The following is a 24,833-nucleotide window of genomic DNA, read 5'->3' on the forward strand; positions in this document are numbered from 1 at the left end:
AGACTGAAGAAGTCACTTGGATGAGTGACGAAACGTTTCTCCCACTGAAAACGCTACGTCCAGATGAACAGAATCAACTTTTTGGGGATTTACTTACCTGGATGATTGAGCATGCATCAAGACGAAATAACAAATATGTTATTAAAACAATTTTTTCATCAACATGGAATTGTACTGGTTTCTGTGGAAAAAGTTTGTGGCTCCTTTAAGTAAAAAGTATACAGAGCTGCAAAAAGTTATACGTTCATAAACACCAAAATGTACCTGATCATAAATGTCAAACAAACTAATTTCTATCAGTATTTATATTTCTAGTTAAGTAAAAAGGTGGGGGGGTTGCTTTGTTTTTATGAATATTACTGCTACATTCATATGTCTACTGCATATTACTGCTATAGATGTTTTTGCTTCTGAAGTGCAGAACACACGTGACTGGGTTTGCTGCACTGCCAGAAGCAAGGACTTCCATTTTTTACAAACCAGTCTTTTAGACTGGGCCTTGTAATTCTTGAAATAATGCTTTTGATACTACCGCTTCAATTTTTTTTACACACACATGTAAAAGAAAATAATACCCTCTCTCTCATTTTTATTGTTGCTGTGGATTGTGAAGACTAGACCAGTGTTTCCCAACCACTGTGCTGCGGCACATAGGTGTGCCGTGAGAAATGATCAGGTGTGCCGTGGAAGATTATCTGGTTTCACCTGATTGATTCTCTATGCGACTAGCGTAACGGGGGAAAACAATTACATTCTCTTCCACTAGTGGACAGTACAACTTCTTGCTCCAATCAAATGGGTTGCCAACTGCCAGTAAAACAGAAGAAGACGAAATTACATATTCATGCTGCGAGTTAGACAACGCAGCGCATTATAGCAATAGATAAATATCTGAAATGAAAAAGTAGACAATCTGACCTGGGTCCTGGAGAAAATTCCAACCCGGATGAAGGCCCTACCATGAGTAGTGGTCAGAAGAAAGCAAAAATAAGGTATAATGAGGACAAAACGAGCCAATTCCACTATGCCAGGTGCGGGGGGAAAAATTATCAATATGCTTTTTGTGACATATTTGTTTGGTGGTGTGATTTTTCTAATGTGAAATATGTGCCATGGCTCCAAAAGGTTGGGAAACACTGGACTAGACCAGTGATTCTTAACCAATGGGCCGCGAGTCACAGCTTGAGGGCCGCAAAAAAAATTTTGTTTTATACCTGCGGGCCGTGGGACATCATAAGTTATTAATTGAAGACACCAGGGACTACTGTTATCCATGAAAATCTCAGTTACAATACAGCTTCCCATTGCTTGATGGGAATTGTTTAATCAGCCTAAATAAGCAAGCAGAAGAAGACCCCGTTTGCAGTTAGCAAAAGATATGGAGAAGCTCTTAAAATGCAAAAATGAAGATGAAAGTGACAAGCCCACCTTCCAAAAGGCAAAATTTTTGTACAAGTATAACCCTGACTTCCTGAAGTATGGGTTTGTGAATGGAGGAAACAAGGCGGACCCAATGTGTGGAGTGTGGACTAATGCTATCCAACGAAGCACTGAAGCCTTTGAAATTAAAATGGCACCTCGAAACCAAACATCCCACACTCGCAAGAAAGCCAGTGAAATATTTCAAGAGAAATATTAAAAGGAACTGCAAATGCAGAAACGGTGTGTTGTGTCACTGACTGGTAACTCTAAATGTGTTTTAAAAGCTACCTTGTATCCAGACTTGTGGCACAGAGTAAAAATTCTTTCACTATAGCGGAGGAGTTGATTTTGCCTGCCGCTGTACATGATCAGAGAGGCTGCTGCAAAGCTACTGACCATCCTACTCTCAAACGACACTATGAGCCACCGTATCATGGACATGGACCTAGATACAGCATCAGCTTCTGGAAAGAATAAAAAGTAGTCCATTTTTCTCTTTGCAACTAGACGAGTCCACTGATGTCACGAATGGTGCATTGCTGGAGATTTTTGTTCGTTATCGCTGGGACAGCAGTTTGCATGAAGACATGCTGTTTTGTGGAGAGCTACCAACACAAGCCATGGCTCAGGAATGTTTCCACTGCATTGACAACTATTTCACTGAGAATGACCTGGACTGGCAGAAATGTGTTGGGGTGTGCATTGATGGTGCAGCTTCAATGACTGGCAGGCATCATTTGGCAGATTCTTGATCGTGCACTAGAAGCTAAATGGACCCACTGTTTTCCCCACAGTGAAAGCCTTACAGCAAAAAAGAGGTGATGGATGTAAGTGTGAAAACTATCGATTTCATTAAAAATAACTCCAGATGTTTTGCCAAACTTTGTGAGGACATGGAAGCAGATCATGCCCAGCTGCTGCTACCATAGTGAGGTGAGATGGCTTTCAAGAGGAAGTGTTTGTTTGAACTAAGGAATGAGGTCTTTTCTTTTCTCACGGAGAAATAAATCTCCTCTTGCACATCATTAAGCCAAGCTTGCCTACCTCTGTGACATTTTTTCACTGCTGAACGAGCTGAACATCTCACTTCAAGGGAGAAACAGCAACATGTTTTTTGTTGCAGACAAAGTTAAAGCTTTACAAGAGGAAACTTGCTTTGTGGACTAAGAGGGCCCAGGAAAAGAGATGGACATGTTTCCACTTTTGTGACCCTGTCTGTCAGCACCTTTCACAACTGACAGAGATATTTCCCTGAGGATCCCAGAGAAGGACACATGTGGATTTTGGACCCATTTTCTGTGGATCCCACTGAGAATGATGTTGCATTGCCCTCACATCTGCAGTCCCAGCTTCTGGAAGTTTCCACCGACAGCACTTTAAAGTTGAAGTGGGGCAAACTGGACCTGGGCTCCTTCTGAATTGCTGTCTCAAAGGAGTACCCATGTCTGGCACTGAGAGCTCTGAAACTCTTTCTCCCATTCACAACGACATATCTGTGTGAATCAGGATTTTCCATCGTGGCCTCAGCCAAGACCATAGCCCGAAACAGACTCTGAGAATGAGCCTTTCCCCCATTCCACCCAGACTGGACCTGGATTTATGTCTCAGAGGCAGGCTCAAGTGTCTCATTAAGAGGTGAACATAAAAGGGGAGTTGCAGCTTACCAAAAAATGTTGTGACTGTTGTTGTTCATTTGTCTCAAATATAAAGACTAACTTCTGGTTCTGCCAATGAAAAAAGGTTTACTGCTGAAACAACTTTCATATTCACTCACAGATTATAAGGCTATATTTTCATTTGCACTTTATTTAAATTTTATATGTTTATTCATTTATTATTTAGAAAATTATTTTTGAATATATTTATTTTATCACCACATTATTTATCCAATTTTGATTTTTCCCTTTTTTCTTGTCTCTTTTGCTGTAGTAAAATTGAATTATTAATAATTTTTGTGTTATTAAGCCTGACTTGAGCCTTTCAATTTCTACTTGCAGTTTGATTTGTTCCATGAATTGTTAACCTTTTTGGCATTTTGTTGTATGTGCAGGTTCAGATTTGATTTAGTTATTAAATATAAATCAAACCAAAAGCAACATCAATGTTTTCGATACATTGTTAATATCTGAATGGGCCCCGGGTGTTATTTGTAGCGGAAAAGTTGGGCCCAGAGGTAAAAAAGGTTAAGAACCCCTGGACTACACTATGCAATCACTTAAACACTGGAATCCAAAGTATAATCAAATAAACATAATATAGATATATAAATAATATATAAATATCTTATTTGAATTATTAATGGAGAAAAAGCAAGAAACAGAGACTGGTGGGTGAGCTCCAATCACTCCTATCAGCAGAGAGAGAGCAGGTCACTGTGCTGTAAAATCATTTAAATATCTCAATAAAACACCACCTCTGCTTTCAAGGAGAAAATAAAACAAGCAGGAGTTTTCAGTTCTGACGTCGTCTGTTTTTTTTACTTTTTTTTAACTTTCAACAGAGAATGTAATTTGCAGCATTAAATGACTTAATCCTCAATTCAATCCATTACTCACATACTGGGTTGCCATAAAGAATACATTTATACTATAAAAAGAAAAGCTAGAAAAACACATTCATTAATTACAGGCAATATAGTTCTTAACAATTTTCATGACAGATGTATTTTTTCCTTTCCTATTTTTATTACCACTGACACTCCTCTTGTGAATATCTAAACAACAACAGGAGTTATGCAGGTTCACTATGACCAAATCACCAGACCCACAGTAAAACGCCATGCCAGTGTTACAAGATAAAGTTCAGGAAGGTTTCGTCATAGTTCAGAGGCTCCTCAGCAGAGGATGATTTAAAGATGTGCATGTCAGGTCATCTACTGATTGGAAGGTTAGTGGTTCAATTCCTGGCTCCCCCAGTCTGCATGCCAAGTATCCTTGGGCAAGATACTAACCCCAAGTTGCTCTCTGATGCATCCATCAGAGTGTGAATGTTAACTAGGAAGCACTGAAAAGCATAGAACAAAATGCTTTCGTGAATAGCCGAATGTGGCATGCTATATAAAGCGCTTTGAGTGCTCTGGGGGAGTAGAAAAGTGTTATATAAGAATCTATTTAAATATATGTTTTTCAGTCAATTAAAAATCAAACCTAATACTATGCCAGCTTTTAGCATTTTGATGACATGAATGCCCAAAAAATTTAAAAGCCATCCAAACACATCCAGAGTTTCAAGGCTGTGAGCAAAAACAGAGCCAAAAAAAACAACAACCCAGCTGTAAATCAGTGTGGTTATTATAGTAAACCCTGCAGTCTTTTCTTTGTATATTTATTATATATATTTATTATATTGTCAGAAATGACTGTCTTTTACAGTCTCATTATTTTTCTTTCCTTGTTTGTGAGAGGATTTCTTCAAAACATCTGCTGATTACAATTACTGACAGTTCGGTATAATAACTAGCTTTGCTTGGAACTGTGCATGGCTCTTCTGGATCATTGTTTCATAGAAGAGCATTATCAAGATGTAGTGATAGCCAAATTAGAGATGGACCGATCCGATATTAAGTATCGGTATCGGTCCGATACTGACCTAAATTACTGGATCGGATATCGGCGAGAAATTAAAAAATGTAATCCGATCCATTAAATATCAAAAAAGCACCTCACAAAACTTGCGACACGACGTAACTCGGCTCATAACCGTAGCACGTCGAAGCAGTGTGCTCACGTGATAGAGCGGCTGTGTTTATTTGTAGCCTCGCTAGCAATCCAGCATTTCATCTCCGAGGAAGTTATCCCAGAGAGAAGTAAAGCAAGTGTGTAAGTTCATCTCTGAATGTTTGTAAAGCGTACCTACGTTAAGCTTAACAACCGATATATGGAGCCTCTTCTCTCTCCCTCTCTTGCTGCTACTTCAATCGTGAAACTGCTTAATGATCAGCTGATCGGCTTTTCTGTCGCGAGTCTGTCTCTCTTCTTTGTTTTTGGCCCACTTTGCACCAGAAAGAGGAAACCAGCGGCTGAACAACAGCAGCACGTTTAGCCTTGATAAGCTGTTGTTAGAATTTATTTAATATTACTTTCTAGACCAGGATCCTTTTCTACGTAGCTGACGGCTGGTAACTGTGCAGGGGCGGATCTAGCAAAGTTTAGCCAGGGGGGCCGATAGGGCATTAACAGGGAAAAGGGGGCACAAAGACATACTTATCTTTCTTATTCTCATTTAAAATGTCTAGCTTTTAATAAATAATTATCTGAATCTTACACCCAAAGTTTTAATCTGATGTAAAATGTATAGAAGTCCATTACTGTATATAGTAACTGTTAAGTCTAATATACCCTAGTAAGCTATAGTACTTTTTCCTTTGGGAAAGTACCATCTGTGCAGTCTGCAATTCTGTAGAAGAAAGATGTTGAATATATTTAATTATTCTTGAAAAATAATTTATTTCTGTGCATTTTTTTCACACTGCATCAAATTAAAGTTGATTACGTCGATTAAGCATCATGAGGTGGAGGGTGGGGGTGGTTCCCTTTTTCTTTTTTTTGCTGGGAGTTTGCAACCCTATTAGTTAGGTTGCTTAATATTTCTGCTAAGTACTCTTTAAAATACCAGAATAGGAAGGATGGAGTAGGTTTAAGTTTATTAGATTGATCAGTATTGCTGAACTATGAAATATTTTGGGTGCAGTGTATTTTTTACATACAGGTATAACAGAATAGCTTTAGTGTTGTTGTTTATTTAAACTTGAGTATGAACTTATACAAAATGCAGCAAGATATTAAAAAAAACAGTTTTATTGATTAAAAAACACACTATATCGGATTAATATCGGTATCGGCAGATATCCAAATTTATGATATCGGTATCGGTATCGGACATAAAAAAGTGGTATCGTGCCATCTCTAAGCCAAATTGACCAGCAGATGTCACTGTGGAGATGGACGTTAGATTGTTTCGAAGCCTTGAAAAGAAAACATTGCTAGAGAGGAAACAATGACGACATTAAAGAGAACACAGGGAGACACAGATAAGATATACACAGGAGATTAGGGTTGCGTAGAAACACTTAGGTAACACAGCTGAACACAGTCTGACTGAGGAGACGGGAAGCAAAATCGAACATAATACACATAACACACATAACACAGGAGCCTATCAAAATAAAACGCTTGACACTTGTACTGGGGAGAAACAGACATAGAGACATGACAGATGAGGAAGACAAAGGAGATAGATAGGAGATGAACATAGGAACATGAAGGGAGAAAACACAGGGACAGGACTACAAGCACAGACAGCCATGAAGACGGAACACAGAGAGAAAAGACAGGCATGGGAGGGAACAAACGTAACAAAGCAAGAACCAGAAACTAGGACAAAGAAGCTCAGATGCACTAGAAAATACAAAACTTAAGACTAACGAATACAGAGAACAGTATATGAAAAATCCAAAAAATCCAGTACACAGAAAACAAAACCAGTATATGAAAATCTCTTAAATTCAAAAGACACATCAGCAAACTTGTTGACTAGCTTAAGTGAACATTACTGTTTGCTAAAGGTATGCAGCCCATGGCCACAGTATTTTTTCAGCCTCTCATACATCGCAGACTGATAACATCTCAATTTTTACCAGGAAAAAGTAAAACGAATAAAATTAAATAAATATTTTCTTCATACATGCTGTCCTACACGGCTACTATTATGGTTGCTAGGCTACAGAAGCAGCGCTATAGACTACACCATACAATTTACCAGGTCCTCACTTCCAGTGATCGCAGCCTTCGACGGTCAATACAATCCCATCAAATCAGCTGACCTCAATGCCAGCTTGAATCAGCTGATGATCAGCTGATATCCTTCTAAACATCACATTGTCAAATCTCATACAAGAAGTGCCATTTAGGTGCCTTTATGCTCCCCCCAGTAGCTGCACATCTACAAAATACTTTGAAACCCACCTGACCCACAGCTCCTCCTTTTATGATGTTTCTGACTTCATCTGAACCAATCTGTTGTCACTTGTTCTATGCTGGGGTCTTGCTGGTGGTTTCCACCTCTAGCTTTCAATGAATGAACCTTAAAGATTAGGAAGGTCACAGAAGCTGGCAGTCTATGCCAGCTTTCCTAGTAAACATAGAGAAAGGGGCCCATAGGTCAGCTTGAACAGTGGGAGGGATCACTGAAGTCCCAGTGATAGAGTATAGTCCACTTCAAGGTGACCAGCCCCTAATACACTACATGTAGACTGGGAGTCCCTCCTGAAGGCCCACCACCCAGAGGAGGCACCCTAGGGGTCAGGTGTATTATGTTTCTTGTGGCATATTATGGTGATCCAGGGTAGGGGCCCTGGCAGTCAAATCCCCGGCTACTGAGGCTGACTTATTAGGACATAGACATCGCCTCTGGTGTGGTAAGGAGCCTGAGGTAGTGTGTGAGGTTGAAAGACACTGACTTGATATCCTTGGGCTCACCTCAACACACAGTTCACAGTCACAACCAAAAGAAGTCATAGCACACATTTTTATTGCTATGCAGATTTTACCCAGCTTCATCTATCCATGAAGCTAGATGACACACACCATTTAGTTCTATTGCAGGGATGTCTTAAAGACATAGGCTGTGTCCAAATTCAGGGCCTGCATCCTTCAGAGGCCACATTTGTAGGCCAATTAGGTCACAGCAAGGCAGCAAAGGCTGCCGAAATTCGAAAGCTGCTCCAAATGTGGCCCAGAATTGCATCCTCCTTTTCCCCAGAGCTGGGAAAAGGGTTCGGGTGTATCCTTCATGGCCCACCCTATCCCAGGATTCATTGAAAAGCAAAGGTTAAGGAAATTTTTTGGGAAAAATGGTGGATGGTTGAACCAAAGCAGTCCAAAAGTAAACTTTTAAAAGTAAGTACTGAGTTTTTATTTCACTAAAAATATCCAGTGGAACAAATGTTAGCATACCGAAGATTCATACGGTTCACTCTTTAAGCTAAGTGCATTTACGGGGACCAAACACCTGGCCCGTGAACTGTGGTGAGGAAACAGACTCAACCATGCTGTGCTAAAGTTTATAGTTAAAAGAGCTCTCATCCTTTATAAACACTAATAATAAGAGACGAGACAGAGGCTCTCCACCCCTGATGAAGCACCAGGACAAATTCAGCAGTGTGTGAGAAAGAGGAGGAAAAAAAGGAGACAGCAGGAGAAATTTAAAGGGGAACAAGGGGGAATAGACAGCTGTTCTCTATAATTGAGGGACTGGTGAAAACATTTAAAACAATTTCTAGATATTTGTTTCCTGTATTTGCAGAGGTATCTCCAACATATACTACAAAACAGCTGCATACAGGAAACCACTCACTGATGTTCTGCAGGACAGGATCTAACGGGTAAAGACAGAAAAATAAATGGAACCACGGACAACTTTAATAATGCAGCTCATTTAAATAAAAGGTTTGAAGAACTAAGAAAAGTTATATATTCATAACGTGTGTAAAGTATTTTATAAGGATGTCATGTTTCTGTATCATTTCTTTCCTGTTAGACTCTCTTAACCTAACATCAGCCCGTTTAGTCCTCTGATATCTTCAACATGTTAAGTAAATTATACTGCACAGTTTTCTCATTCAATAAAGGAATATTTACTGCATCAGTAAAATTTTTCCATTTTATCTGAAACATACAAGGATCAAATCTTTTTAGTTTTTTTGGGGGGGATATGGGATATTGCCCTTAAATATAACTAAAGCTTTGAGACAGTGGTCAATGTATGTTAATATTTGTTTGTTAGACAGTCACGCATATAAATGTTATGAAACAGAAATATATATCTTAAATTTTAACTGAAATGTAATATTTGAGACAACAGAGTTAAATTCCACCACTGAGCATTTTCTTTTCAAAAAATGCACAAAGTGTATATATAGTAAAATATCAACTATGTAAATCCTGTTACGTTTGTGCCATCAAAATGAAATGAGATTAGTCTCATGAGCTACAGTAGCAAACTAGCTAGCTAAACTTAGCATCATTGTTGGCTAAAGGGACTCATGGCTGTGGTGTTTTCACAAATACATCGCACCCAAATGAAACAACACATTTTTCTTTGATAAAAGTTAAATAACATTAAATACAAATTTTCTGTATTTCTGTCGAACATGCTGTCAAATCATAGCCGTAGCTGCTTATGTTGTCATTGCTAGGCAACAGAAACCGCATGTCGTAGGCTAGACCTTCCAATGTAGGCCAGTCTATAGGCCTATAGTCTGTAGTCCAATCCTTTGAAGGATGCAGCCCCTGAATTTGGACACAGCCATAAAGACATGAATGGCCTGTAATTTCTTGCTTCTACATTCACATATGCCATGGTTCTGGGTCTCTTGACCCAGCATTTTGAGTTTTATGCCTTTTGTATTATTATATTCTAATTTTTATAGTTTAAGCCTCAGTTAGTTCTGTTTGAGTTCTCTGTTTCCCTATTTAGTTCTTGTCTGTTTAGGTTCCTCCCATGTCTGTGTCTCCCCCACTATGTTGGTTATGGTGTCGTGTCTTCAGTGTGTGAGTCTGTCAGGTCCCCTGTGTTAGAGTCTCCCTCGCCCTTTGTGTGTCTCAGTGATGTCTTTGTCTCCCTTTGTGTCCATCTTGCTCTCGCTCCCTCTCTCTTGTGTCCCCACTCCCTCTCTTTCCTTCTGTGTGTCGTCTCCTCCTCTTCTTTACGTTTCCTCTTGTGTCATTCTGTCATGTGTGTTCTTCCTAGCCATCATGTTCTCTGTATTTGTTGTTTAGTTATGTCCATGTCTCATCTCCAGTTCCCTATCACCATGTCAAGTCCATGTGTCTTAGTCTGCCTATTTCCTATTTTATTTTGACAGTCTTGTGGTCCATGTTCAGTGTGTTTAGTTTCACTTCCCCTGTGGCGTAATGTCATTGAACAAAGTGCACTTTAACATTGAAACATTGCCCCCCTAAAAAAAATTTCTGAGGCTTGAATTCTGAAAGACATCCTTCCCAGTCGCTATAGTTAGTTTTAAATAAACATAACACACTTGTCAATCTTCTTTAAGATACCAGCTGGCTAGCACCTCACGTAATACATGGGCTATATTTTCACTAGTGTGAGAGTCTGGAAAATACACAGTCTCTAGACACCGTGTTTTCAGTTCAAAGTCTTCGGTGAGGAAGTGCACTGTGAAACTCCTATATGGTTCCGTTGTACGACTTGACCATAGGTCTGTAGTGCTTGCGTAGTTTTCAGCTTGACTCAGTTCAAACATGACGGTCTTGCAGCATGTTTCGTACATTTGTGGAATGGCGACATGGGAAAAGTAGTTTCGTGAGGGGATGCGGTATCTCCGGTCCACTTTATGTATCAGACTGGTGAAGCCCTCTCTGCTAACCGTATTTACAGGCATCATGTCTTTAGCCAAAAAATGTGTAATGGCCTCTGTTATTTCCTTGTACTGCTTCGACGTTTTCTCATAAGGAGTTCCACTTCAAAAACTCTGATACAGAGACGGCTGTTGGACTGCTGTGCTCTTTGTCTTAACATTAGCAACCTTTGTTTGGCTAGCCCAGGGGTGGGCAATCTCAGTCCACGAGGGCCGGTGTCCCTGCAGGTTTTAGATCTCACCTTGGGTCAACACACCTGAATCACATGATTAGTTTGTTACCAGGCCTCTGGAGAACTTCAGGACATGTTGAGGAGCTAATTTAGCCATTTAAATCAGCTGTGTTGGTTCGAGGACACACCTAAAACCTGCAGGGACACCGGCCCGAGATTGCCCACCCCTGGGCTAGCCCTATGTTTCTGGAACTCTTCAAACAGTTCTCTGCGGTTGTATTGAAGATGATGGTGGAGATTAGTCGTGTTTCCTCTGGTGGTTGCCATGAGTGTTCGGCAAGTTTTGCAGAGTACCTGTGTTTGGAGAACGTCGTCTTTATCAAATCCAAAGTACCTCCAAATAAGTGAGGTACTATTTTTTCATAGTTCATAGTAGCGCTCTCGTCATGCGTCTCGCTCTCAGCCATTACAACTCTGACTCGTTGCTGCAGCGTTGCTCGCTCCCCACCTACGTAGGAGGCGGGCCTCTAATCCATTTGATTGGTTAATGCCGTGAAGGGCTCTATTCGACTGGTCAAATGTGTAAAGGGGTTTCTTTGATTGGTAAATTCTTTAAAGCGCGTGTGTAAACATTTTAAGGTACTCAATTATTGCAGTTTACGGCATCTTTTGCGATGGGCCCATCGCACAGGCTGATATCACGATGACAATAAATTTTAGGTCTGATCTTGTTCTAATGGTCTTGCCTTAATCATTCATAACTCTGGTTTTGCGCATTATAGTAACATTACTGTCTAACTGATACTGGCAAACTATTACTGAACATCACTAACAGTTGCTATTGCAGTCTTGCTGAGAGAAAATTTAATGTTTAAAGAATCAAAAGGTTTACACTGTATGATTACTTTGCATATGAACCATACCTAAGCTAACTGTTACGTTCTGAGTTCTTTCTTCTCAGGTGGTGTGGTGAACATGAACACATGAGAAGTTTCTCTCCACAGCCAGATTCCGGGACTTCAGAGCAGCTGGCTGTGGTGAGTAACAATGACATTTCTATCATACCATACCTCTGCTCCTGCCAACGGAGGGTAATTGCACATGTCTAATTCATATAATTAAATTAGACATGTGCATTAGACTATAGTTTCTGGTGTCTTTAGCTTCAGAACAGAATCACTAGTAACCAGAGTTTGATCTCTGGTGGGTGTGTTGCAGAGTGGGGAAAAACTGTTAGACACATGAGTGGGTTGATGAGAATATGCTTCCTCCTCACTGTCACCCAGCCATCCTGTGTTCCCGGCTGCTCGGGGAGAGCTAATGGGGCCTACATTACATTCAGCTGCACCGGTTACAGTGGGCTGGCAAGCTACGAGTATTTCATGGATGCAAAGCCGGGTCTCCAATTTAGTGATCCTAGCCTCCAAAGCTCCCAATAGGCTACATTTATTACCAGTAACATTACTGCTAAAGAAGGCTGAAGATTAATTAAACATCTGACACAATGAGCAGGAAAGTTCAGGAGGGACAGGTGAAGAATCCATGCTGGTAGCAAGCCAGCTATAAGCTAAGCTAGCGAATCCCTAAAGACACAGTGACGGAATACTGTAAATATAATTAGAGAGCGAATCAGCAGAGAGTGTGCTTTTGATGAAGCACATTAGGTTATAAAATAAGAGGTTATCTATAAGTTTTTAATTAAAGTGGCTATACCGACAAGCTACACAAAAACACCACTGTGTGCTGGAACAGGAACAGGAAGTAATACTCTACTGCAGCGACAGCAAACACCAAATAACAGCACCACCCATGAATCTCAGGTTGTAGTTTATAATATAACTCATATCCCAGTGTTTCTCTACTGAATGAAGAGAAGGATTCTGCTGATGCATAAAAATGTCAGTGAGCAACATGACCTGGACTATAAACAAGGTAACAAACAACCTCAAACCTTAAGGTAACAAACAAACTCACTTATGACACACACTGAAAGGAACAGCTCAGCTGCATCTGTAAAAAGCAGCTGCATCAGTCAGACTGTTGCAGAATATGATCAACTGGAACTGAAAACATTTAACTATATGGATCAAAATACACAGGACTTGGAATATGAAATAAATCCAGACAACATCCTCTTCTCGTCTATCAATAACAACTGCTGCTACTATACAAATGAAGAGTACAATCAGAGGATTAAAACTGAAATAAATTAACAATTATCCACATTAACTGTAGAAGTCTATATGCTAATTTTAATCATATCAAAGAATATCTTAACCAGTTTGCCCATGCATTCAGTGTCATTGCCTAATCGGAAACTTGGATTAATATGGAAAATGGAACAGACTTTGAACTGGAGGGTTATGAAGTCACATTTATAACTCTGTGAAACAAAGGTGGAGGAGAAGTGGCCTTGTATGTGGGAAAATCCTTGAAATTTAATGTTACCAAGCCCCAAGTAATGTAATGTATAACAGTTGAAATTTTTAAAGAAAAAAGAAAAAATGTAATCATTAGCTGTATATACAGAGCTCCAGGTAGTAGTATTGAGACCTTTAAAGACTTGATAGAAGAAACATTTACAGAAATAGCTCACAATAAACTTTTCATTTGTGGAGATCTCAATATTGATTTGCTAAACCCAAATAAACAAAATCACTGAGGAATTTATTAACACGATGTACTATATGAACCTATTCCCCAAAATTACTAGACCTACCAGGATCACATCACATTGTGCAACTCTGATAGAAAACATTTTAACAAATGACATTGAAAATAAGACGGTGACCATCTTCCAATTTTTACAGTCTACGATAGGAATTACAAGATTCATAAAGTGGACAGAAAAAAAGAGTACAGACGAGTAAGAACAGAAGAAAGAATAAATGCATTTAAAAAAGATTTAATGAAACAGGGTGAAATATATCAGAAACAAGACGTTAATGGTGCGTATGATGAATTCCTTAGAATATTTACATTATTGTATAATACGAACTGTCCAATAAAGCAATATGGTAGGAAACATAAATTATATACTGTCCATGGATAACAAAAGGTCTGCAAAATGCGTGGAGAAAGAAAAATGCACTATACAGAGATTTCTTAAAAAAAGAGAACTGAAGATGCTGAAATTAGATATAAAAGATATTAAAATAAGTTAATCAATATACTAAGATATAGTAAAAAGAAATACTATAAGAAGCAATTAGATAGATAATATTAAAAGATTATGGGAAATACTGAACAGTGTTATAAAATGTAGGGCTAGACAACAGTACATAGTGTAACTTATCATTACAGATGTATGTAAATGGTGCATGACATTCACATATCTAGCTGCAGAGCCATAACAGATGGTGCCAAGAACCAGCTAATTAAAACATCCAAGGGTGCAACATAGTTTGTCATTACTGAGAACCCAATGACTTAAGAAATCAAGAAGCATGGGCAATTGAAAAATCCTAATTATAACAAGCCATGTAAGCTGTGTGAGACAATATTCCTTGTCTCTTTATGTTGTGTGTGTGTTTTTTTTTAACCTTGATAACACGTCAGCACTATTCTTCTGTCTAGTGGTAATATAAAAAGAGTAAATGGCTGTGATTAATGGAGAAAGTGGATCGTAGTACTTGGATGCTTCTTCCTTTGGAATAATTACCATATTTATTAATGGATGACACAGCACACATATACACACAGAAACATACACAACAAGGGCACTCTTTATACAAACTCCCATATCCCATATAGTGTCATAATGAGATGAGAGCCAATTAATCAGGGCTCTAATCAGCTAATTAACATGACAGATTCAATCACCATGCAAACTGATTAGGTGAGATGGTTTATGGTTCTGTAATTAGCATGTGTATAAAGTGTAATCAGCCCCTTAGGCCCTAATGAAAGTACTATTTATTGAATTTCTATAACCTGTTAATATAAATGAATATTCATGTTTTAGTCATGGCATAAACTGAGTTTTGTACACTCTTTTCAGTAAGTGTGTAAATGAGTGGTGTGTAGACTTACTTTGATAGTGCAGCTGGAAGATACCCATGCTTCCCTCCAGTCCAGAGCAGTAGTAGACAGAGAGAGTGTTAGTGGGACTGCGGATCACCTGACCTTCAACAAGCAGTGTATGGTTGGCCAAGACCAGCAAAGAACCGTGTTCATCAACACCTGTGATAGACAGTTGTTCTCCATCTGAAAGGTTCACGCTCTTCACCTGGAAACAAACACATTTAAAAAATCCATGTTTAACACATCTTGTAGGAAAGCTTGAATACATACAGTATTAATGTTTAGATTGCACTCCATCAGGAAGTACTTGGTCATCTGAAGTCAAACAGAGCTCCCTTAAAGTCTCTCACAGTCTGAGGAAACTGGTTTTTCTAACACCAGCAGTGGAGGAGTGCATCAAGATAGACAGCAGTCCCACAGCAAGAGAAAGAGGAATGTGTAATTAATGTGATAATAAAGAGAGATGGCGGGATGTTATTAGGAAGGGAGAGAATTAAGGATTCAAATGAATACTTGTATCTGACTACTTCTATCCTTCAAGCTCGGGTCCTCTACCAGAGGCCTGGGAGCTTGAGGAGAAGATACTGCACAGAGATGTCAGATGTTGTTCCTGCTGGAGCCTGCTGGAGCCACTTGCCTAGCTTGGGACTCACTGCACCAAGTGCACCACTGGGACCATTGTTACCTTCACCCTCCACATCTTCTCAAGGTCTTCTCTGAGCCCTTGGTACTTCTCTAGCTTCTCCTGTTCCTTCTTCTTGATGTTGCTGTGATTCAGTATTGCTACGTCTATCACAGTCATCTTCCTCTGCTTGTCTACCACTACTATGTCCGGTTGGTTAAACACCTCCATTTTGTCAGTCTGAATCTGGAAATCCCACAGGATCTTACCTCAGTCATTCTCGACCACCCTGGGGACGTCTCCCATTTTGACCTTAGGACTTCCAGTCCATACTCAGCACAGATGTTTCTGTATACTATGCCAGACACTTTGTTGTAGCGTCCCATGTATGCCTTGCCTGCTAGCATCTAGTTTTGCAGTCTCGGACAGAGCAGTCAGCTGAGTAGCTGGCGTTTTGCACCTCTGGTATTCTTGCCTATTCCGTTATGTGCCCTGCTCATGTATTGAGCCATGTGCCTGTTCATCTTGGCCACTATGATGGCTGAGAGGAGCTTCCATGTGGTACTGAGGCAGGTGTTTGGCCGGTAGTTGGATGGGATTGGTCCCTTATGGGCGTCCTTGGGGATTAGGACACTCCAGCCATTCTGGGTGTCTCTCATCAACTAGCAGCGGGTTTGTTTGTGCTGCCAGATGCTCATGGAATACATTCAGCTTCTTCAGCCAGTAGGCATGAATCATGTCGGGGCCTGGTGCTGTCCAACTCTTCATACTGGAGACCCTTTCTTGGATGTCTGCCACTGCTATTTAAAATGGACCTGTTCAGGGAGGTTGCTGTGGTCTGTTCTTAGACCCAGCATTGCTGTTATGGATTGCGTCCTTCTGCCAAACGCTCTTCCAGTATTGCTCCGTCTCCAACCTTGGTGGTGTTGTGCTCATATTGTTCCCCTGCCACTGAGAGTACACGTTTGCTGGTTCTTTGGAGAACAGCTGGCTTATTTCCTGCCTTTTATCTCTCTGGTGTATCTCTTCAAGCGGCTGGCCAAGGCTGTGAGTCTTTGCTTGGCAGTTTCCAAGACCTCAGGTATGGACAGCTTGTTATACTTCTTAGGCACCTTCATCACTGAACCTTTCTGTACTGATCACTGGTTAGTCTTGTAATAGTGGGGGTAGGTATTGCCCGTAGTGCTGTATTCACATCATATAATAGATCTTCTGAGGGTACTTCACGTAGTCTTGGTAACCGGCTATGGATCGGCTATATATCTTTCAGGTCAGTTCTTCTCGCACTCATCGACCCTTCTTCCATCACACTTGGGGCTTGGTAACCTATCTCAGGTGGGGGTGTTATATCTCCAACCAGGACGACAGGTCAGAGTGGTTGGATATGTGTTGTACCTCGTCAATCTCTACACATGAGTGCAATCCCTTCTTCCGAATGTTGAAACACTGAGCTACTAGTTGTTTAACTAACTTTGAACATAGCAATAAATTCGAAAATTCCTTGCTAACCACAGTTAAAACTAAATAAAGAAAAAACAACAATTTATTCTATAAAGGATTCCACTGGGAACATTATTCATGATCCACAACAAATAAATAAATCTTTTAAAGACTTTTACAAAGCTTTATACTCGTCACAGATTAATTCATATTGAAGACATTGAAGAGTTTATCTAAATCTAAATCTATCAAAACTAAAGGACAAACAGATTGTGTCTCTTGATTCATCTCTTTCAATATCTGAATTTCACAAAACCCTACAACATCTCTCAAACAATAAAGCCCTAGGGCTAGATGGTGGTCTATGCTAGCAACCACTTTTTTCAGAATGGTAACTCAAATTCAGAATGTTTACACATCATCTCCAAACAATAACACTGCCATCATTAGTCCACTTCTTAAACCATACTCCCATCCAGATACCACCCAATCTCAGTCATAAATGTAGGGATTAGAAAACAATCACCCTATTCATAATACATCTAGATCAAACAGGTTTAATCAAGAGTAGATGCGTATCCTTAGGCAAGATACTAACCCCATTTGCTCTCCGATGCATCCATCTGGGTATTAATGTGTTTGAATGTTAGTTAGGAAGCACTAAAAAGCTTAGCAGAAAGTGTTTGTGTGAATGGGTGTGATTGGGTGAATGTGGCATGTTGTATAGCGCGCTTTGAGTAGTCCGGAAGAGTAGAAAAAGACTATATAAGAATCAGTCCATTTACCATTTAGACCACGGGTGTCGAACTCCAGGCCTCGAGGGCCGGTGTCCTGCAGGTTTTAGATGTGTCCTTGAACCAACACAGCTGATTTAAATGGTTAAAAACCTCCTCAACATGTCTTGAAGTTCTCCAGAGGCCTGGTAATGAACTAATCATTTGATTTAGGTGTGTTGACCCAGGGTGATATCGAAAACCTGCAGGACACCGGCCCTCGAGGCCTGGAGTTCAACACCCCTGATATAACCTTTGTTCCTACGGTCTACCATGATTTGGCAAAAATTTTCAGCAAGGATTTAGCTCTCTTTATCCCACCTCATCATCCTTACAACTGTGGGATAGATTTGCTCCCAGGTGTTCCACTTCCCACTAGTCCGTTATACAGTCTCTCTCCAGCCTTCAGCCTTTGGTTCAGCCTAATCTCTCAAAGTCTTTCATGGTAGGAGTGGATGCTTTGGATTCAGGGGTTGGGGCTGTTATTCCAGACCTCTGAGGGTAAGCTTCATCTCTGTGCATTCTTTTCTCAGTGCCTCTTTCAGATTGAAAGAAACTCTGACTTGGGTGACCGTGAACTGCTAGCCAACAAACGCATTAGAGGCACTGGCTGGATGGAACATCCATTGGTCGTTTGGACCGACCACAAGAACCTGGCGTACCTGCACGCAGCCAAGAGCCTAAACTCTTGCGAGGTCAGGTGGGCTCTGTTTTTCATACGATTTAATCCAACTATCACATAAAAGCCTGGGTCCTGAAAAGTGACTCCAGTAACTCCAGCTCACCAGGTGAATCCGTCTTTGTCAATTGTATACGATAAGTGTACTTACCTTTGTGTCGTCAAAGGAGTTTGCAAGGAAAGCGTCTGGACTTCTTTGAGTTGCTTGAAGACGTTTCACCTCTCATCCGAGAAGCTTCTTCAGTTCTAAGGTCAAATGGCCGAGAGTCCCAGATTTAAACCAAGTGGGAGTACTCCCTCAAAGAGGGACAAAGGACCCCCTGGTGATCCTCTAATCACATGAGCCAAGGTGTGAAAGCGGGTGTGGGACCTAATCAGCCAGGGTTTCGGGTGTGCTCATTGTGAAACCTGGCCCCACCTTGTCATGTGAATTCCTGAGGTCAGATGGCCCAAGATGTGAGTGGGCATTAAGGCATCTGGGGAGGGAACTCAAAACTGGATTATAGATGGCAGACAGTTGGTGTCGTAAACCACCGCCTCTGTTCAAAGATGGTCGCTCACAGTGGACATAGATGGCCTCTTTCACTCCTCTTTCAAACCATCTGTCCTCTCTGTCCAAAATGTGAACATTGGCATCCTCAAAAGAGTGTCCTTTATCCTTAAGATGCAGATGGACTGCTGAGTCTTGTCCTGTGGAGGTGGCTCTTCTAAGCGCATGGCACAACATAGAAGAGCCACCTCCACAGGACAAGACGCCAGACGCCTTAATGCCCACTCACATCTTGGGCCATCTGACCTCAGGAATTCACATGACAAGGTGGGGCCAGGTTTCACAATGAGCACACCCGAAACCCTGGCTGATTAGGTCCCACACCCACTTTCACACCTTGGCTCATGTGATTAGAGGATCACCAGGGGGTCCTTTGTCCCTCTTTGGGGGGATACTCCCACTTGGTTTAAATCTGGGACTCTCGGCCATTTGACCTTAGAACTAAAGAAGCTTCTCGGATGAGAGGTGAAACGTCTTCAAGCAACTTAAAGAAGTCCAGACGCTTTCCTTGCAAACTCCTTTGACTACGATGACCTGGATGACTGAGAACCTTCACAGACTTACCTTTGTGTCATGTTTTGTTAGGAAACCCAAGAAAGCTGAGCACTTTTTGTAAATTGAACTGAGATGAGTTTGTGTTTGTCGCCACCGACCACAGGAAGGATTCAGTACATGGGAACTGGGATGTCATCACGGAAGAAATCACACACTATGGATTGTTTGCAGTGCATATTTTTTATTTGTTTGTTTGTTTTGTAAATGTAAATAAACACACTGTCACCCACTCTAAAGTTTCTGTGTTTGGGTCCTGCTTTCTGAAACCCAACATTTTACTTCCTACAAACCATCAATGTGTCTTTTAGACCCCATCCCTATAAGACTCCTCAAAGAAGTCAACGTTAAATATGATAAACCAATCTCTAATAATTGGCTGCGTATCTGACTTCAACCTGGCAGTAGTTAAACCGTTACTTACCATCTCTTGCCCAATTGTCTTAGCTAATTATAGGCCAATCTCCAACCTTCCTTTCATCTCAAAAAATGTTGAAAGCGTTGTCAAACAGCTAACCGATCATCTGCAGAGGAAGGGCTTATTTGAAGAGTATCAGTCAGGTTTTAGAGTTCATCACAGTACAGAAGCATCTTTAGTGAAGTTTACAAATGATCTTCTTATGGTCTCTGACATTAGACGAGGGGTCGGCAACCCTGGGCACGCATGCCACAGCTGGCACGCGAAGGGTTAACTCATGGCATGACCATAGCTGGACTGGCTATGGTCGTCCAGCTATGGTGATTTTTCGTTTTTACCGGCCAATGGTTTTTGTTGCTGTTGTTGTTGTTTTTGTAATGGTATAAACAATGAGAGGTGGTGGATTGGCCAGATGCTGGCCGATGTGTAAAAATAACTCAGTTGTTTGGTGGTGGCTATGGCGGAGCTTCCACAGAGGCCAGCAGGTGGATGAGGGAAAGGGGAGGCAGGAGGAGCAGAGACCCGAGGTGGCCGCCGGTCCGAGTGTCAGGTGAACTGAACTTCAGGTAAGAAGTTATGACCTGCAGTCTATCTTGGTCAGATATAAACCAAGTTTAGGTATAGTTTATTTTCGTTCTGCTGACTTTTTACAGTCAGTTACAATAACTTGTACTGCGTACTAGCTAGCATGACGGAGTTTCTAAACAGCTGGGTGGGTGCTATGATGTTACTGATAGTGAACTTTATTTTATTCATAAGGTTAGTTAGTAGAGTTGCCAACCGTCCCATAAAAAATGGAATCGTCTCGTATTCAGAGAAAATATTATGCGTTTCATATTAATAATAATAATGATAATGGATTGCATTTATATAGTGCTTTTCTAGACCCTCAAAGCGCTTTACAATTCCACTATTCATTCACTCTCACATTCACATACTGGTGGAGGCAAGCTACAGTTGTAGCCACAGCTGCCCTGGGGCAGACTGATATTGAGCTGAAAAGGAACGCAGTTTGTCCCGTACTTCAGCTACAATGGAAAAAGACACAAGCTGGATTTATTCTGTGTCTTTACGCTGTCAGCTGCCTCTTCTCTCATTCTCTCCCCCTCCCTCTCCTGTTGCTACTTTAATCATGAAACTGATCAATGATCAACTGATCGGCTTTTCTCTCTTGCTTGTTTATCGCTCACTTTGCGCCAGAAAGAGGAAACCAGCGGATGTCGCGCTAAACTACAGCAACATATTTAAGACTGATAAGCTGTTGTTAGAATTTATTTAATTTATTTACCTTTTAGGTGACATGAATGAGTTGAAGGGAAGTTATGAACTGTTTCTGAGAGACAAATAATACCAGGATCCTTTGTAGCTGACAGCTGGTAACTGTGCAGGGGCGGGTCTGGCAAAGTTTTGCCAGGGGGGCCAGGTAGGGCATTAACAGTGAAAAGGGGGCACAAAGAAATACTTTTCTTTCTTATTCTCATTTAAAATGTCTAGCTTTTAATAAATATCTGAATCGTACAACCAAAGTTTTCATCTGATGTAAAATGTATAGAAATCATACATATACCAACAAGACAGTGTACATCACTGTCACAACAGCGTTTGTTTTCATTGTTGTGAGGAGACCATTAATAGCATTTGCATTTTTGTTGTACAGTTATTTGCTGTTATGGATAAAAAGTGTCTTTTTTGTTTCAAAATAGCTGATAACTATTCGCTGATAGCTGCCAACATCTGCGAACAAATATAATTCTGTAAAGTTCTTCTATATAGTGTGTAACTGTTCATATAGAGCGTTATTAATTTTATTGCTAATGCAATCATATGGCACATTGACTTCTGAGGAAATTTTAGACGGCACTCATCATCAAAAAGGTTGCCGACCCCTGCATTAGACTCATCTCTGTGCTTGTCCTGCGAGACGTCAGTGCAGAGTTCAATACTGTTGGCCATAATATTCTATTAGAGCAATTACAGCATGCTGTAGGTATTACAGGTACTGCACTGCAGTGCTTTGAATCATATCTATCTAATAAACTCCAATTTTTTCATGTAAATGCAGAGTCCTCTTCACACACTAAGGTTAATTATGGAGTTCTACAGGGTTTCATGTTTGGACCAGTTCTGTTTACATTATACTTGCTTCCGTTAGGCAGTCTCAACAGAAGGCATAGCATACATTTTCAGTGCTATGCAGATGACACCCAACTTTATCCATCCTTGAAGATAAAGTTGGAAAAGTGTCAGAGTGACGCTGAAAAACTAGTTCATGCATTTATTACTTTTAGGCTGGACTACTGTAATTCGATATTATCAGGATGTCCTAAAAACTCCCGAAAAGGTGTTTCCCTAAAAACCGTGTGATAAATAGCCAGCCAGTCCAAAATGCTGCAGCAAGAATACTGACATAGACTATAAAGAGAACCTATTTCTTCTATATTGGGTTTCCTTCATTGGGTCCCTGTTAAATCCAAAATTGAATTCAAAATCCTGCTCCTCACATACAAGGTCTTGAACAATCAGGCCCCATCTTATATTAAGATGAGAGGCTGGATCCAGGGCTGGATTTGGGAGACAGATCTCTTTTAACTTTAGGCTTAAAACTGTCCTTCTTGCAAAGCATATAGTTAGCAGTGAATCCTCCCTTAGTTATGTTGCAATAGGTCTAGGCTGCCGGGGGATTCCCATGATGTACTTCTTCTTCAGTCACCTTTCTCACTCACTATGTGTTTTTACACCTCTCTGCCTTGAATCATTATTTATTATTAATCTGTGACTCTCTTCCACAGCATGTCTTTTGTCCTGTCTTCCTCCCCTCACCACATTGGGATATCTGGTTTGGGCCTCTGGGGCTTTCCAAGCTCCCCTCACCCCAGCCCCAACCCACTCAGCGCCTGGTCTTTCTGGAGTGCCTGAGTGGGCATTTTTTGTGTGCTTGCTGGCCTGCTCTCTTGGGAGTTGCGGTCTGGGCTGGCGTGGGCCTCTACATCATGTCGTGGGGGTTCCGCCAGGGTGCGGGTGGTTCTCAGGGTCTGTGGTCTGTCACCAGCAGGGTCGGTTGCCCACTGCCTCTGGTCCCCCGACACCCCCACCGTTGGCTGTTGGAGCTCCGTCCAGGGCCTCCCTTGTCCCCCAGGGCATGGTTGCCATTGGGACATGTGGCCTCAGATTTTCAGCTCTTTTGGATGCAGTGTTTGGTTGGGGTCCCCTGGGTCTTTGCCTATCTGCCTCTGACACTAACGTTTGCGCATACTAACATAAAGCATCTTTGAGTTCTGGACTAAAGAAGTGACATAATATATAAAGAAAACATTTAAAACATTTAAAAGCATAAAAATATTTGAGGGTCATACAGAAATGAACAGCATTACCATTAGCTGTTACAAGGAGGCAGAGTTTAACTTGGGTTAAGCCACAACTACAAAACACAGCAGCATGCCTTTACAAAATACTGTTCAGTAAGATAACCAGCAACCCAGCAAAGAGTCATTATGCTATAAATGCAGTTGGGCTGTGTGTGATGTCATTGACATGTTGCTGATGTGTACCTGCAGCTCGACTCCATAGCCAGTGTACACAGTCACAGTGTAGGTACAGCGTAGGAAGGTACCGTCTGGAAGAGGAGGGTCATCAGAGGAGTCAATGTATCCTTCTGGATCAGTAAAAATCACCATGCAGCTGGATGCAGCTGGAGGGAAAACACAGGAATTTATATTGCATTGGCCTTTATTTATTTTTTGTTCTATCCTGCCCTGTAATCCGTTTACTGTGAGCCTGACTGGAAAGTCACTGGAAGCCCTACTGCATATAATTAATGATGGAAGTTACAAGGATCTAAACTGCTACGCTGAAGAAAAAGTGGGCAGTGAAGACTCTTAAGCTGTGACTTGATATAAATAATCGTGTTCTCTATTCCTCTAAAGATTTTAAAAGGCCTGTGGTGTTACTGATTAAATATCCTGGTTTAAAAGGCATAATGTGACTAATTAACTGATTAACTACAATTTTGTTATTTTGCAGAATAATATTTATAGAAAAACATCGGCAGTTATTAAAATACCAACAATATAAATTGTATGAAGCTGAATTAACATCAAAATAAAAGCTTATAATAGTCTTTGTACATTCACTTTAGAAACATTGTCATGGTAACAAGCGCATATGTGCAGAAATCTCAGTTTAGTTTATCAGTACCCTGCTACTTGTTAGCAGGGTACGGAAGCTGATTGGAATACAAATGGTGATTTTTTTCACAAACTCATTTTTTAAAATTTCCTAGGTGAATTAATTCTGATCTGATGACAGACCCAATTCAGAAGTTGTGATATTTCATCGCATGAAAAATATGAATGGTTATGAAAAGGTAGTTTTAGCAAAACATTCTTGAGGTATTAAAATACAATTTCTTTATTTAAAATTTTGATATGGCAGCTATAATTAAAGATATGTGTTTAAAAGAAATGAAACTGGTTAAACCAGCAATATGTGAGGTAGAAGTTTTTTGCAGAGTGGAGATGAACAGTAGCTGCTGACAGACTAAAGCGTGTTGTTCCTAGAGTATTTAAAAGTAGAATGGGAGACAGAGCCTTCAGCTTCAAGCCCCTCTTCTGTATAATCAGCTTCTAATTTGGATTCGCCAGACAGATACTGTCTCTACTTTAAAGTTTAGGCTTAAAACTTTCCTTCTTGCTAAAGCATATAGTTAGCGCTGGATCAAGTGAGCTTGAAGTTATTGATTTTGAAGCAGGAGCTTCATTCCTGGTCAGCACACTCTTAGTCTGTGGCAATTTAAAACTCATTTC

At 40.6% G+C, this 24,833-nt stretch overlaps 1 protein-coding gene across 5 annotated transcripts in view; it reads right to left on the reverse strand.

The window, feature by feature from the left end:
• The window catches only part of LOC134630503 (seizure 6-like protein), a 114,639-nt gene that overhangs the window by 31,756 nt on the left and 58,050 nt on the right, over positions 1-24,833 (reverse strand). For all 5 annotated transcript variants that reach the window (XM_063477827.1, XM_063477824.1, XM_063477825.1 and 2 more), the window contains exons 3-4: positions 23,580-23,719; positions 15,007-15,202 (exon numbers count right to left, since the gene is read on the reverse strand). In XM_063477827.1, the coding sequence (XP_063333897.1) occupies positions 15,007-15,202; positions 23,580-23,719 (336 nt within the window). The remainder of the gene's footprint in view (positions 1-15,006; positions 15,203-23,579; positions 23,720-24,833) is intronic.

Source organism: Pelmatolapia mariae, linkage group LG7 (genome assembly GCF_036321145.2).
Source record: "Pelmatolapia mariae isolate MD_Pm_ZW linkage group LG7, Pm_UMD_F_2, whole genome shotgun sequence".
Classification (NCBI taxonomy): Eukaryota; Metazoa; Chordata; class Actinopteri; order Cichliformes; family Cichlidae; genus Pelmatolapia; species Pelmatolapia mariae.